Source organism: Puma concolor, chromosome E4, assembly GCF_028749965.1.
Source record: "Puma concolor isolate L17-30 chromosome E4, mPumCon1.1.hap2, whole genome shotgun sequence".
Classification (NCBI taxonomy): Eukaryota; Metazoa; Chordata; class Mammalia; order Carnivora; family Felidae; genus Puma; species Puma concolor.
This window is the reverse complement of record NC_141683.1, coordinates 64,189,573-64,204,252: the sequence shown is the minus strand read 5'-3', so window position 1 is coordinate 64,204,252 and position 14,680 is coordinate 64,189,573. Positions and strand designations below refer to the sequence as shown.

At 39.8% G+C, this 14,680-nt stretch overlaps 1 protein-coding gene across 4 annotated transcripts in view; it reads left to right on the top strand.

Moving 5' to 3' along the window:
* AKT3 (AKT serine/threonine kinase 3) overlaps window positions 1-14,680 on the top strand; it is a 309,160-nt gene that overhangs the window by 126,656 nt on the left and 167,824 nt on the right. For 3 of the 4 annotated variants that reach the window (XM_086694759.1, XM_086694760.1, XM_086694763.1), the window contains one exon: window positions 8,494-8,619. The exons of the other annotated variant lie outside the window; for it this stretch is intronic. In XM_086694759.1, the coding sequence (XP_086550885.1) occupies window positions 8,494-8,619 (126 nt within the window). Of the gene's footprint in view, window positions 1-8,493; window positions 8,620-14,680 lie in introns of those variants that run through there. 4 annotated transcript variants of the gene reach the window in all.

The window sequence follows — 14,680 nt, the reverse complement described above, 5'->3', positions numbered from 1 at the left end:
CAAGGAAAGACTGTGCTTGAAAGGTCTTGTTAAAAGGGGCGTGATAACCCAAACATTGGGGTTTGTAGAAGCTGGAAACCCCAATCAAGATATATTTAGTAAGCTCTTAGCATATGCAAAAGTACTTTCATTTTTTAAAAAAAAGTTACCAGGTTGTCCCCATGCAGTTGAAAAATTGTTACTATGCTAGCTCATTGCAGTGTAGATAATATAAAAATAATTCCTTAAGATTATTTTCAAGACATTTGTAAAAGAGGATGATGATAATTTCATTGAGAAACTCTACTTCTTTTATTCCCTGAGAGGCATTCTTAGGGCTTTTACTTAGAACTGATTGGAACAGAATACTCGCAATCCACTCTAGAAAAATGTAACAGACTCTTTCAGAGATGGCAAATGTTTTGTTATGTTTATCATCGTGCGTTTCTGCAGTAACTGTATTTGGCTTTAAGATCTTTAAGACATGGTGCATGGTTGTGAATTATATATTCAGTATTTATTTATTTGTGGTCCTAATATTTCTTTATGGAAATCTATTAGTGGAAAAGGATTCTGCTATATTTCTTTTAGGTAATGCATGTGTATTAATTTGGTTGGTGTCGGTCAGTAAGCAACTAAATACTTAACTATACTGTGAACCTCAAAATTAATAGATTTTATACTGATATCAACATGAAACCTCTTTCTTGTCTTAGGTAGAAATTGTCCCATGAAGACTTTTATTTAAGACTAATGATTTCTTAAAGTCCTATAAATTCAGTTTGAAAGCTGCCATATTTTTGGCTTAAAAGCTCTTCTTTGGAAATTTAAAATTATTTTATTTTCATGGGACAGTACCCTGTGTATATCACTTAATAAAAATAATTCAGAGGGGGCGCCTGGGTAGCTCAGTGGGTTAAGCATCTGACTTTGGCTCAGGTTATGATCTCACAGCTCATAAGTTTGAGCCCCGCATCAGGCTCCATGCTGACAGCTCACAGCCTGGAGCCTGCTTCAAATTCACTGTCTCCCCGTGTCTCTGCCCCTCCCCACTTGTGCTCATGTGTGCTTTCTCTCTCTCTCAAGAATAAATAAACTAAAAAAGTAATTCAGAGATATCTAAAAGATACCTAAAATTTTAGCTCTGTTTTTGGGAAGACTAGTTACTCTGATATCTTCAAGAAAGAAGAAGTATTAAATCAATGCCGTGTTTTGATATGGGATAGCCTTTTCATTTCTTTAGGTAGGATTCAAGTTTTATATACCTGCCGCTAGTTAAAGAGATGTTTTGGGGTGAGAGAGTACATTTACTACAGGTTTTGCCTGTTGCCTCATCTGTGTCAATCTTCTCGAGTAAGCGCAGTACGGATGAGTGGAGTATGGAGTGTGAGGTTGGAGAGGTATGGTAAATGGCATCGGTTCCACTTAATAGTAACAAAACCTGACCCGTGCTGTGCTCAGGTAAGCAGTGTCCCACTGTGTCCTTCCGGGAGCTGCTACCACGCTTCTCGTTTTTCAGATCGGGGCGCAGGGAGCAGTTCCTGCAGCTGGAAAGTAGAGGAGCCAGGTTCAGACCCAAGGTGCCAGGCTGCAGAGTCCTTGCCCTGCAGCACGATTTCGTCTTACCTGGAGCCCTTGAAGGGTGAGGCGGAGTGGGGAAAGAGCTGAGCCTCACTGGAGAAGTGTATTGATCCTGTATTGACCTTGACTCTCTGTGGTCACCTCAAAGGTGCCTTCAGTAGAGTTTCTTTTGCTCTGAAAAGGGGACCCACGTGCCTTATCACGGTGATAATATGGCCAGTTTCTTTTTTGTGTGGGCTCTCCCCCTCCGTCAATCCTGAATTATTAACATACCCATCCAGTGTGGCTTCTATCTATTCATTCTTCCTCTCCGAGACAACAAAGACAGATAGTAACATAGCTTGAAAATGTGTGTTGTGATTAAACGTGGCAGTAGAACGTACATATATACGTATATTCTCGGGAAAGCTGAGCCCGCAGTTCTCCTGGCTTTACGATGAGACGGTGGTGCCACCTTGCACATGAGAATGCCCTCACCTCTTCCTCAGGGAGTGGTTAGCTTCGGAAGCCTGTGTCACAGCACGGATGAGTGACTGTTAGTCATGTTTAAAAAGCCGTGTCACCCGTGTCTCTGACAGAAATCAGAATTTCAGTGTGTCTGCAGTACAATTGTTGATAACCGGCTCTTTTGTTTTCTTCCTATTTTGTCCAAGGAAAGTAGCTTATTTTAAAGCTGCTGCTTAATTGTATCATCTAAATTCTAAATGATCATGCATATGGGATTCATGACAAACAGTGCTATAGTTGTACCAATTGCTTCTCAATCGGATTGTCTCTATATGTATTTCAGTAACATCTTCGTGACTTCACCTGACTGTTTTCAGCATAGCCCAGGACAGTTGGCTGGGCCTCCAGTGGATGAATGAGCGTTCCCGAGCTGTTCTCGGCCAGTTCTTCTCAAGGAGTTAGGGTCAGGACCAGGTTCTGGAACACAACCTAGCCTTAAAAATGAATGAACGAATGAAGCAAATACTCGTCAACATGATTCATTTGTGAGGATACCAGCTTTTTTCCGTTCGTATGTCTGAACAAATCTCAGCATTTCCTAGTTCTAGATGTAAGACCATTTGAACGTTTTAATCAGTCTGCTTTTAGTCCTTAGACGTACGTTCCTAGCTCCTACTCTGCACTTTTTGATGATATCAGCTTTAAAAGTGCAAAGGTGATTCTCAGCAAAGTGCTGATGAAATAGTCTGTAGTGTGCGAGGATGAATGTAAGTTGAAGATTATTAAAGACAAATGTGATTTGAGATCAGGTAGGACGTGAACACCGTCAACTTGGTTGGACAGCCCTGAGCTGAACGCATCTCCTAATAAAGATGACCCACGGGGGTACTCATGATTTAAACTCCCACCATCTCCCATCTGAGGTTGTTATTAAAGATCAAGACTGAGAGCCAAAATATTATTTGTACTTGGTGGGGAAATCAAGAATGTGCTGTATGGCCACACGTGCTCAGAAACACTGAGATTTTTTTATTTGTGTGTTTGAAGAGATTACAGGAAATAAATTATTAAATAATGTAAGAAAGTTGGCGGAAGTCCAGAATCTGAAGTGATTGTAACCAAGAAAACTGTGAACTCTAGTGAACAGCCTCCTCCAACCCCGCATTTCCTAAATAGGACTCTCTCCTGTTTATAAGAGTGAGGTGCGTTTCTCCCTTTGTGCTCAGAAGGTATTAACTATGTGTCTCTCTACCGCTGATGCCAAGAACTTAACAAATCAGTAGGCATCTTTTTTTGGTTCTGTAAACAAGCCTTTGGTTGTGGTGCTAAGAAACTGCATTAAGCTTTCTAGGGCCACTGTAACAAACTACAACAAATTGGGTGCTTCAAAACAAAAGACATTTATCGTCTCGTAGTTCTAGACACTGGAAGTTCGAGGTCAAGGTGTCAGGCAGGGTCATACTCCCTCCAGAGGCTTCACAGGAGGATCCGTTCCTTGCTTTTCCAGCATCTGGTGTCCCCAGGCAGTCCTTGGCTTGTGGTGCAGCATCAAGTCACATGGCCTTCTCCTCGATGTCAGAGCCCCCCTGCCTCACATTTACACCTGCTTCCGAGATGCTTGTGATTGGATTTAGGGCTCACCCAGATAATCCAGCATAAGCTCCTCTTCTCAAAACCCTTAACTTAATCACGTCTTTTGCCATAGTAGGTAATTTTCCCAGGTCCCTGAGATTAGGGTGTGTCCGTCTCTTTTGAGGGTCACCATTCAGCTCACTACAGAGGCCAAAATCTCAGGATCCTCGTTGGGAAATATATGTGTTTTGATATTGGAACCAGCAGACTTCAAAATACATAAAGCCTCCAGCCAAGGAGTGTGAGAACTAATTGAAAGGGCCCTTAACTAAGGTAGATTGAAAGCTGGGAAGAGGTGGTGTTGGAAATACCTATCCAACATCGAGGGTGTGGCCTCGATGCTTGCTGAAGATTGATCATGACAACGCGCCGTAAGCTTTGAATAGGAGCCCCATAAATGCTGCTGCTTTTTTAAACAAGGCTGTCTCCCCATTACAACAAAGCTGTGTCTTAGATAGTTGAAGCCTATGGGCTATAAATATAAAAGTATGATACAATTTGGTTTTAATACATATAATACGTATAAATTTAGGTGTAAATGCCATGTTTAAAATGCAAGCTGTGGTTGACTTTTAGCAGTCTGGCTTAAAAGGATTGGAGGCAGAGAGGGTACCTTTGTTCCGGGCACTTAGCCCCATAAAAGTGAGGACTTTTTGGCCATATTTTTAGAGCAGCCTGAGAGTGTGTGCCTTATCCAGACTCTCAGTGAGGAGAGTGTTCAGGTCCTTTTTCATGACCGGTGGGACAAGATCCGATTTTCTTGGGAAGCCCCAGGCTCTAGGAACAGTTCTCCTTTTCCACCAGTGTGCACAGTTTCCTGCCGTGGTATCGGGAAAAGCTATGACCTTTTCTATCTCTTGAGCTAGGAATCTTCTTCTTTTGTTCTGGGCCTGGGTTGGTGGCAGTAAAGCTTGCTTTTTTGCTTTATTCCCTCCTTGTGAATTTGTGTCCCCAGTAAGGCCCATTTCTTTGGCAGAAAACGAATCTCTTCTCAGTTCCACTTTTGGAACTAGAAAATAAATATTTAATTAGGCCAGCACATCATGCTGTTGTATGAACTTGACTTGAGAATGTCAATGGGAACCTATAAACGAAAGGATCTGCTTTCAGGAAGTATTCAGAAGGCTTCTCCGAGTTTTAGGGGTGCCTGAAATCTCATGTGGTCAGGAGTATAAACTCCAAGAGTCAAAATCCTTGTCTTTTTTATTTGTCCATGACTGTCTCCAGCATACAGAACAAATAAATAAATGTACTCTAAACATCTGCTCAGGAAGTTTATTCGTATTATAAACAAGAGTCAAATATCAAGAGTGTTCATTGAAAGTTTGAGATCCACTGTGAGCTTCATGTGATAGTATAATTGTTGACCAATTTAACTGAATCACCTCATTATTAACCAAAATTTGTGAGAAATAATACTAATTTCTATTTTGTCAAGAAGGTAAATTTTGACTTTTCATCCTGTGTGAATGACTACTGCAGTGTCTTGATGTAATCTTTCTGTGTCATGGGTGCACAATAGATTTATTTTTAAGAGAGCTTTTTGGCAACCAGAAGTCCTGCTTGTAGACCATATGAAATATTTGAAATTTCCTAAGACTTGCTTAAGAAAAAAGAAGATTTATGTGGTGGTATCTCGTGTCTCGCATCTGAGCATGTAAATACTTAGTGGCTGATAGGAAATTATTCTTAGAGATGAAAATTTGATGTTTATTTCTTTTAATTTCATATTTCTTGAATAAGTGTTTTCAGTGCTTTCATAAAATAAGAAATAGTGCTATCCCATTATTTCTTCTTTAAAATATTTAAAATGATGGGGCGCCTGGGTGGCTCAGTCTGTTGTGTCCAACTTTGGCTCCTGTCATGATCTCATGGTTGGCAAGCCCTGCATCGGGCTCTATGCTGACAGCTCAGAGCCTGGAGCCTGCTTCAGATTCTGTGTCTCTCCCTCTCTCTGCCCCTCCCCTGCTCACGCTCTCTCTCTGTCTCAAAAATAAATATAAACATTCAAAAAAATTAAAATATTTAAAATGAATTTGTTTTGTTTTACCTTTGGTGTAATTATTAAACTATTGCTCATTTTTTTAGCTTGGTAGACTTACAGCATCTTATACCGACATGAATCTGTTCCTTTACAGTAGCATTTGAAATCTAAATACTCCATCGCTAATTAGAGAAGTAATATCTAATGATTTTAAGTTTTATGTAGGAATCCATAGATAAAAATAGAAAAATAAAATAATACGGACAGTCAAGAAAGGAACTTCCTTCATCTTTTTTGATGGGAACTGTGGGTTTATTAACATTCTGGTTTTATAAATTTGGCATGTGTGTATCAATATTTGGGCCATATTTTTTCAGTAAAACAAAGTGAGGAGGGGAATCAGGTTTTCTTTTTTCTTGCCCTTTAAGTTCCTTTTATGTGGTGGGATATTTGTGTACGTATCATTCATTCATTCATTCATTCATTTGGTAAATCACTATTAAGCTCTGTTAAGTAGCAGCCCTAGGCTGGCACTGACCCGGAAAGCATCACTGCAAGGAAGAGGACTGACAGCCCTTAACCACCAATGGGGAAGATCAAGTTTTCAAGCAAAAATTTGAACATATCTGCCATCGTGAGCTTGATGGCTTCCCGGTGCTTACTTTTCTGATGATACTTGCGTAATACGGTGTGTCAGTAGTGGGAAGGTCAGTATAACTCAGCAGACCAGTGTTTTCTAAATGCCCACTGTATGATGTTACAAAACCATGCATATGTAAAAGATTCATTTGACCGGTGGATTTTCCCACAACCCGGTGTAGGAAGTTCATGGATATGGTGTCATAAAACTACCACTTGTCAAATGCTGATGTAGTATCAAAGAAAGATCACTGTAACTGTCAGAATGCTCTTCCCTTTTCCAGCTTCATACCTGTTTGAACCAGATTGCTTTCCTATGTTTTAAACCAAAACAAACATACTACAATAGATTGAATACAGAAGCAGATAACGAGCACCTGGCTGTCTTCTATGAAGCCAAACATCAGAGAGATTGTTAAAACTGTAAAGCAGTTCTCTCTTGCTGATTTTTTTTTGTTTTAGAAAATATAATTTTCATAAAAATATATTAGCTATGTTACATGTAATGAGTTTATTGTTATTCTTGAAGTGACAGAAGAATTTAAAATTTCTTTTCAGTTCCTAATACAATAAACTAGACGTGATCTACATTAATGGGCTTGTGGGAGTTCTCAGTAACAGTTAATAGTATAAAGAGGTGACGGGGCGCCTGGGTGGCATAGTCGGTTGAGCGTCCGACTTCAGCCAGGTCACGATCTCGCGGTCCGTGAGTTCGAGCCCCGCGTCGGGCTCTGGGCTGATGGCTCAGAGCCTGGAGCCTGTTTCCGGTTCTGTGTCTCCCTCTCTCTCTGCCCCTCCCCCGTTCATGCTCTGTCTCTCTCTGTCCCAAAAATAAATAAATGTTAAAAAAAAAAAAAAAAAAAAAATTAAAAAAAAAAAATAGTATAAAGAGGTGTGAGGGAAGGACCTTGAGAATCACTGATTCAGAGGCACACTGCATATCTGAAATGTATATTGGGGTGAGATTATGGAAGGGCTTACATTTCCTGTTAAGAAACTTGATTAAACAGTAGGGAGTCAGAATATTTTTGAGCAGACAGGTGATGCAATCAAAGTGGTACACCCAGGCATGGGATTAATCTGGAGGTGGTAGACGCATTAGGACGGAAGGGGGTGAGTAGGAAGCGGGGTGGTCACGGCACAGCAGCAGAAAGGCAGGGTGCGAGGGCCCCATTCAGGCTAGGCTAATAGGAGACTGGGGAAGGCAATACTGACCGAGCCGAAGGGGAGGCAACAGCCAGGTGTTTGAGCTTGGGTAACAGGGATCAAGAGAAGAGGCTGATTTGTAGGGAAAGTTGGGCTGTTTTCGGTTGTTTGCAGTACTGTGATTAAACATTTGATATTGAAGAACCAGGTAGAAATATCCAGTAGAGTGGGGACAGTTTTGAGACCAGATAGCCTTCCATCTCTTATGGTATCACGGAACACCTGTTTCTTAAAATTAAGAAGAGTCCCATATTAGGTAAGCAACTTGTGATCTGGTTGCTAAAAACTTACTTTTTGGAAGAGAGGTGACAGTTTATGTTAAAATTTGATAAAGTGCATTTCTTGACAATCATGTGCTTGGTATTGTAGCACGTGTTCTCACGGTTATTAATGTGTGTGAGTGTGTGTATGGTTTTTAAGCTCTGTTCACCCATGTTCCTTCATTTCCTTGACTTATTTACAGCATTGTAGAGAGGATAATTTCCCTATTCAGAACAATAAAATGTTGTTAAAACATGTTACGATCAAGATTTAACAGTGAAAACAGACTTTCCCCTCTTTCTTCTTAAAAAATGACACAATTATAGTCAGTAGTACTTGGAAGATAAACATCCATTTCATGTTCCTCCTTATGATAAGTGTTTTTCATCGAAATTCCTTGATACTGTGTGGATGATTTACCAAGGCTTTTTAAAATGGTTGAAATATGCTCTAACAGCCCATCTGATAAAATGAAAAACTGAACAAAATGTGTACTCAGATGAATGATTCTCTGAAGAAATAATGGTGCAAATGAATTATCAAAGTGTGAAATCATTAAAAACAAAACATGTTTGAGTTTTTATTGAATCTTAATTGCAGGCTTATGTATTTTCTTTTGTAAGCTAAGTTAAAAGAAAATTGCCTAACTAAATTCTTGGAGGCCAGTGTTGTGGGACATATATTGTGCCATAATTGATTTTTCACATAAAAGCTGCTGTTCATTTTTTCCCCCCAGCATTAACATGCATGCTTTCCTCATGTAGGAGAATATATAAAAAACTGGAGGCCGAGATACTTCCTTTTGAAGACAGATGGCTCATTCATTGGATATAAAGAGAAGCCTCAAGATGTGGATTTACCTTATCCCCTCAACAACTTTTCAGTGGCAAGTAAGTTAATTATAGTTGTTGATTCACCTCCTATCTATTTACTTGTGTGACCTCACGTGTCAGATCCCTTATGATATATGAGAAGCCTATGAAAGAGTTCAGGTTTGTATTTAAGAGCAGGGAAACTCTCAGCTTTGATTATCGATAATACATGGCCTTCTCTAAGGCAATACAGTATAAGATTTTATGTAGTTAGAACCTAAATGTGGTAAATACAGTTCCCCAAATGTGTACCTCAGGCCTTTCTTCATAAAATATGATTGGAGACCTTTGAACTCGGTTGCTAGAGTGAACTTGGTTGTAAGATGTTGCGGTACCGAGTGCATTTCTGATCCGTTTCCTGGCATGATCTTAGCTCTTTTCGTTGATCATCTGATGAGAAACAAGTGATTTACTTTAGAAATTATTTTCTGGGGAGGTTTTATGTTTGAAGTTAAATTTTTCTTCCTTACAAGTATCTCAGAAAAATGTTTGTAATTAAGATTGACTTAGGGACTGTATATTTTCTTGAACACAGCACAAAATAAACTGAAAGATGGTTCTGCCTGTGATAATGGCAACAAATAACATTGCTGTGAAATGCCGGGCTCTTTAGGCTGATTGTATTACTGATTAATCAACGGAAGGGTTTTTCTGTGTTAACGCAGAAATAAAGCATTTAAAAAGTTACGTTAGGTTAAAATAAACTTGCATAAGAGCTAAAATCTGTGCCATTGAGATAAAATCTTCAGCTAGACACCATTCTTAATTTTGATTTTGGTTATGTGTTGTTTTCTGTTAGCTACATTTGGAAAAGGTAGGAGGTTAAGATGGAAGCAAAAAAAAATAAAAATAAAAATATCAAAATAGCAACAACAAAATATCCAAGATAACAAAAGTCCTTGAATGTCATAAAAGTCATTTTAAGATTATATGGAGCCCTAGCCTTTTTTATGGATAGTATCTTTTAATTTTTTTAAGAGTAAGATAAAGCAGTAAACCAAAGGGTTTGAGAAATCATTTGAGTGATGAGAATACTAACTTAAAAGACCCAAACATCTCTCTATTTATATAAACGGATTCTTATGTAGGGATTTCATTTTTTAACAAGTGAGAACACTTAATGTGTATGTATTGGTTAAGGAAATAATTTTTCCCCTACTGGAATACACATTAGATGTTTATGGATTTCTCTGACTAGAACATTACTTTTAAAATCCTGTTGTCAATTGAAGTAATATCTTGTATTTTGTGTTGACTTAAGAGCACATTTTTACTCTAAAGATCTTCTGAGCGAGCATTTGCTTTAAAATGATAAAAAATTGGCTTTTAAAACCCTAACAGCATACATTATCTCCTCCATAAGGCCAGTACAGTTTCTTAGTTTCTCTATCTTACTAGCAAATGGTATTGGTTTGTCTGAAATGATTTATGAAAGTACAGAACTCCTGTATCTGCTGATCAAAATGCAGCATTTTTTGACCTTATGAAATTTCACACCCCAACAAGTTTTAAAGACATACTGTATGTCACAGTCTGCCAACATCTGCTCCAACACTTCCACTGGCAGAGGCGGAAATAAATACTGCACTCTGGGGGAGAGATCCTATTTAGTGACTGACAGTCAGCCTATCCACGAAGTAAGTATTAGTTGACATCTGTAATCTTTACTTCTATCATCAAGTAGTCGTAGGTAGTTGACAAACCAACAAGTGAAGTTATAGACCAGCTCCTTAGTTTTCAGAAGTGTATTAACATGGGTCTTACACTAAATCAGCTATTTAAGATAGATTATTCTTGAAGCTTGACTTCCTTGCAGTCTTAAGCGGACCTAAGGATGAGTTGTGAAATGGACGCTGGTTGAAGAAGTAGTTCAGATTCCAGCTTTGCCCCGAGGCACGAGTATGACCTCGGAGGGATCGTTCTCTGAAGCTCTCAGCATAGAGGGAGAAACACATGGATGTCATGAGCCTGCAAGGCCTTTTTGTCTCCTACATGCTGAGATTCTGTGAGGGGGATTTTGAGCAGGCCTTCGAAGAGTGAATAGGAGTTAAATAGTTAAAGCAGGGGAGAAGGATATTCCTTAGTGTTCCATAATGTTTTTATGAAACATTAAGAGAAGGAACAGTTGGAGCAAGGGAGGGATACTTGGCCAACAGTTTCCCTCTGTCCTTGGCCCCCTGGAGTATGTGAAAAAAGAGATGATTTTACCAGGTACTTGTAAGGTATGTTGGAAAATGTTACATATGCATATATGTATATTCCATTGATGGCTACATGAGTCCCTTGTTTTTCCTGATAATTAAAAACGTTACTTCCAATTTAATATATGTGGGTTTTATTTGAATTTTACCAAAATAGGCTTTTTATCCGTCTGAAAAAATGAAGAATGAGACCCGGCCGGGACTTCGAATCCCTCTCCCCAATATTCACTAAATTTCACATTCCTTCCTTTCGGATTTAAAATTTCCAAAAAGTTAGTTTGTGCTTATATATTTCTATTTCTCAATCCATTGCCGTCTGGCTTTCTTTCTTAGTCACTTGATTGAAACCACTTTCAGGAGGTTCTCCAGTGACCACTTAATTACTAAGACCAGTAGACATTTCTCAGTTGTTCTTTTCCTGGATTGACATCTTGGGCTGCATTTCATGCCATCGATCACCACTTCTTTCTTGAGGTGACCTCTCCTGTTGTGTTCTGGGATGCCTCTTCTGGTTTCCTTCCTTTGCCTGTTTCGTGGATTATGGTACATAACTGGGTTCTGGTCAGGGAAGCTTCTCATTTTGTCCCCGTTTCCTGGGTGGTCACATTCACTTTGAAGGTTTTAGTTACCACCTGTATGCAGTTTATTCTCCCACAAGATATATCTTCAGGGCAGACCTCTCTCCTGAGCCCTAGGCTACTATAGTCAACTCACTGCTGGATATCTCTGCCTAGGTATTTCTGGGACTCAACCTGTCCTAAGCTGAATTTAAGATAATCTTGTCAACTTCCCCCTGTATTCAGTATGTCAGTTCTGTTCGTTCTTTCTTTCTTTCTTTCTTTCTTTCTTTCTTTCTTTCTTTCTTCCTTCCTTCCTTCCTTCCTTCCTTCCTTCCTTCCTTCCTTCCTTCCTTCCTTCCTTCCTTCCTTCCTTCCCTCCCTCCCTCCCTCCCTCCCTCCCTTCCTTCCTTCCTTTCTTTATGTTTATTTACCTTTGAGAGACAGAGACAGAGCAGGAGTGAGGGAGGGGCAGAGAGAGAGGGAAACACAGAATCCAAAGCAGGCTTCAGGCTCCGAGCTGTCAGCACAGAGCCTGACGTGGGGCTTGAACCCACGAACTGTGAGATCATGACCTGAGCCCAAGTCAGATGCTCAACTGACTGAGCCTCCCAGGTGCCACTTCTCAGTATGTCAGTTCTGTCTTGAGCAGAAACCTGAATCTATTCCATGCCTTTACCCCCGCCCCCCACTGCCTTCACATCTTCACCCCATTCCCAGTCCATTTCTGTTTCTGCTGATTAGTGTTTGAACTGTAAATCAAACTATAATCACCCCAGAACAAGCTTGTTGTCTTCTATTGTAGATTCTTAACTAGATGCTCTGCCTGTAGATTCGACCGACCACTTACATTCTGACCTTCTCGTGACTGTCACAGGGACCATTCCCTAGTTAAGTCCTCACCGTACCATTCCACTGTGATGGCCCTGCCATTGCCTACTGGATGAAGTCCAGCTTCTTTAGTAGATCATGTGGGGATCTCCTCAGTCTGACTTCTGCTTTCAACTCTCGCTTCCTGTGTCTTCTGGGTGGTCACATGTGGGCACAATGAAGCGTTTGTGATTTCCTGCACAAACTCCACAGCTCTTCCGCTCTGAGGCTTTGTTCATGCTGTTCCCCCTGACTGGAATGGCTTTGTGGCCTCTATTTGTCTGGATCATTTTTTTCATCCTTTAAGATTTAATTCACATTTAAATGCCCATCCTTATTCCTACTAAATTACTCTTCCCTGCCTTTCATCAAGCTGGTCTCTTTTGTTGTTATCACAGTGGTTTTTGGTTATTTGTTCATGTGTTACGTCTCCTCTGCTGATCTGCGAGTTATTTTAGGGTAAAGAGCCTAGTGTTATTTATCTTCTATCTCCTAGTGCCTACCTATTAGGGCTTAATAACCATTTTTGAATGAATGAATGAAAACAAATAGTCCAGATTTCTCCAGTTTTAGATGGAAAAGGAAGCCTTTTGAAATTCAGTGATCTTGGGGCACCTGGGTGGCGCAGTCGGTTAAGTGTCCGACTTCAGCCAGGTCACGATCTCGCGGTCCGTGAGTTCGAGCCCCGCGTCAGGCTCTGGGCTGATGGCTCAGAGCCTGGAGCCTGTTTCCGATTCTGTGTCTCCCTCTCTCTCTGCCCCTCGCCCGTTCATGCTCTCTCTCTGTCCCAAAAATAAATAAACGTTGAAAAAAAAAAATTAAAAAAAAAAAGAAATTCAGTGACCTGTGTAAAGTTACCTTACTAGGTAGTGGTAGCTAAGTGCCAAGGTTAGAACTCAAATTCATCTACTGTCATTTGCATTTTATTTCCCTCCCCGTCCCCATTCTGTGCCGTTTTCCCTAGATTGAGAGCCTTGAGATATGATTTGGGGTCAGAGTGACGATATTTTAAATGGCTAGATAGCCTTTGGCATGCAGAATGTAAACTCTCCAAGCCCCTGAAACATGGATGAAAAGATCTGACCTCATCCTCCTTTGGGGGATCATATATGAACTCTATGCGAAGGTCCTCTCTAAATATCATACTGTAGAAATGTAAGTAAAAATAACCATTGTTTTTCAAGCCAAGTGCCTCTCTAATCAGAATTATGATTTGGTCAGTTGCTAATTATAGATTGAGATTATTTTTGCACAGGAAACATTACAATTTGGGAAATAATATAGGATACGTAAGACACGAGCATTGTCATAAAGCTGCGTTCACACGTACTTTGAGCACAGTAGCTGGTCTACCCAGTAGTCATGGTCTCAAATGTTTTGACAGTTACCAGCCCAACTGAAGAGTACAACAGTTCTTCAGTGGAGAGTTTGAACATTTGTCCGTGTGTCTTGGGGCTCAGCTGCCTTTTTATCTACTCCCTTTCACTCTCAGTGGTGGGAAGAGAGACGTGCCAACCTGTGTTCTAGTAGCACCTCCCAGAAATCCAGCTTATTCCGTGTTGCAAATTCTGACCATATCTCTTTCCTCTCTGAAACCTTTCTTCAGTCAGCTTTTTAAAAAATAGGTCGATCTGCATTTCTTAGGCCAATTTTGAAATGAAATGTTTACTCATTAACCTATTTTTCTTCTTTTTATAAGAAAGTAAGGGGCTTAAACCTACCAAAAAGACATCATTACCTCTGAATACGTAGTATAAAAGATATTTTAAATACATAGAAAAATGAGGCGATTTCTACTAATGTTTTCACTGTGGCTGTTCATGGGGATAGAGAAATTGCTAATTGATTCTCAGTCTTACATAACATATAATACAACCTAGAATAGCAACCCTATAAATCTAGGGTAACTCTATACCACATAAATATAGAAGAATTATAAGAGATCTGGCTAGTTCACTTTTAAAGGGTTTATTGATCATTAGAACCATACTAGATACTAAAAGGAGTATAAGATACAATGTTTGAATGTGGGAATTTGTCATTGACTGTGGAAGACATTCACAACACACTGCAGTGGGAGGAATGATGAGATTCGTCGCCAGAATGAATTTTATAGAAGTTGAGAGAATAGGTAAAGGTAAGCTAGGGTGACTAGGTAAGGATTTTAGCATGAGCTCTGGAGGATAGGTGATATGTAAGTTTTCGGAAGAAGGAGGACATTCACAGTGAGGTTAACAACATACGCACATGAAGTCCAGAATTAATGAGGAGCCTATTTTGTGAATAGCATAGGCAATATCACAGGTAGATAGAACATTCATGTTGGAGAAAAAACAAGATTAGATACTTTGTAATAAGATTGTGAAAGATCTTAAATACCAATTTGATGTTTTTAATGGAAACCAGCTGGGAACCGTCGGAGGCTTTTATGCATTAGGTGTCCAAATCAGT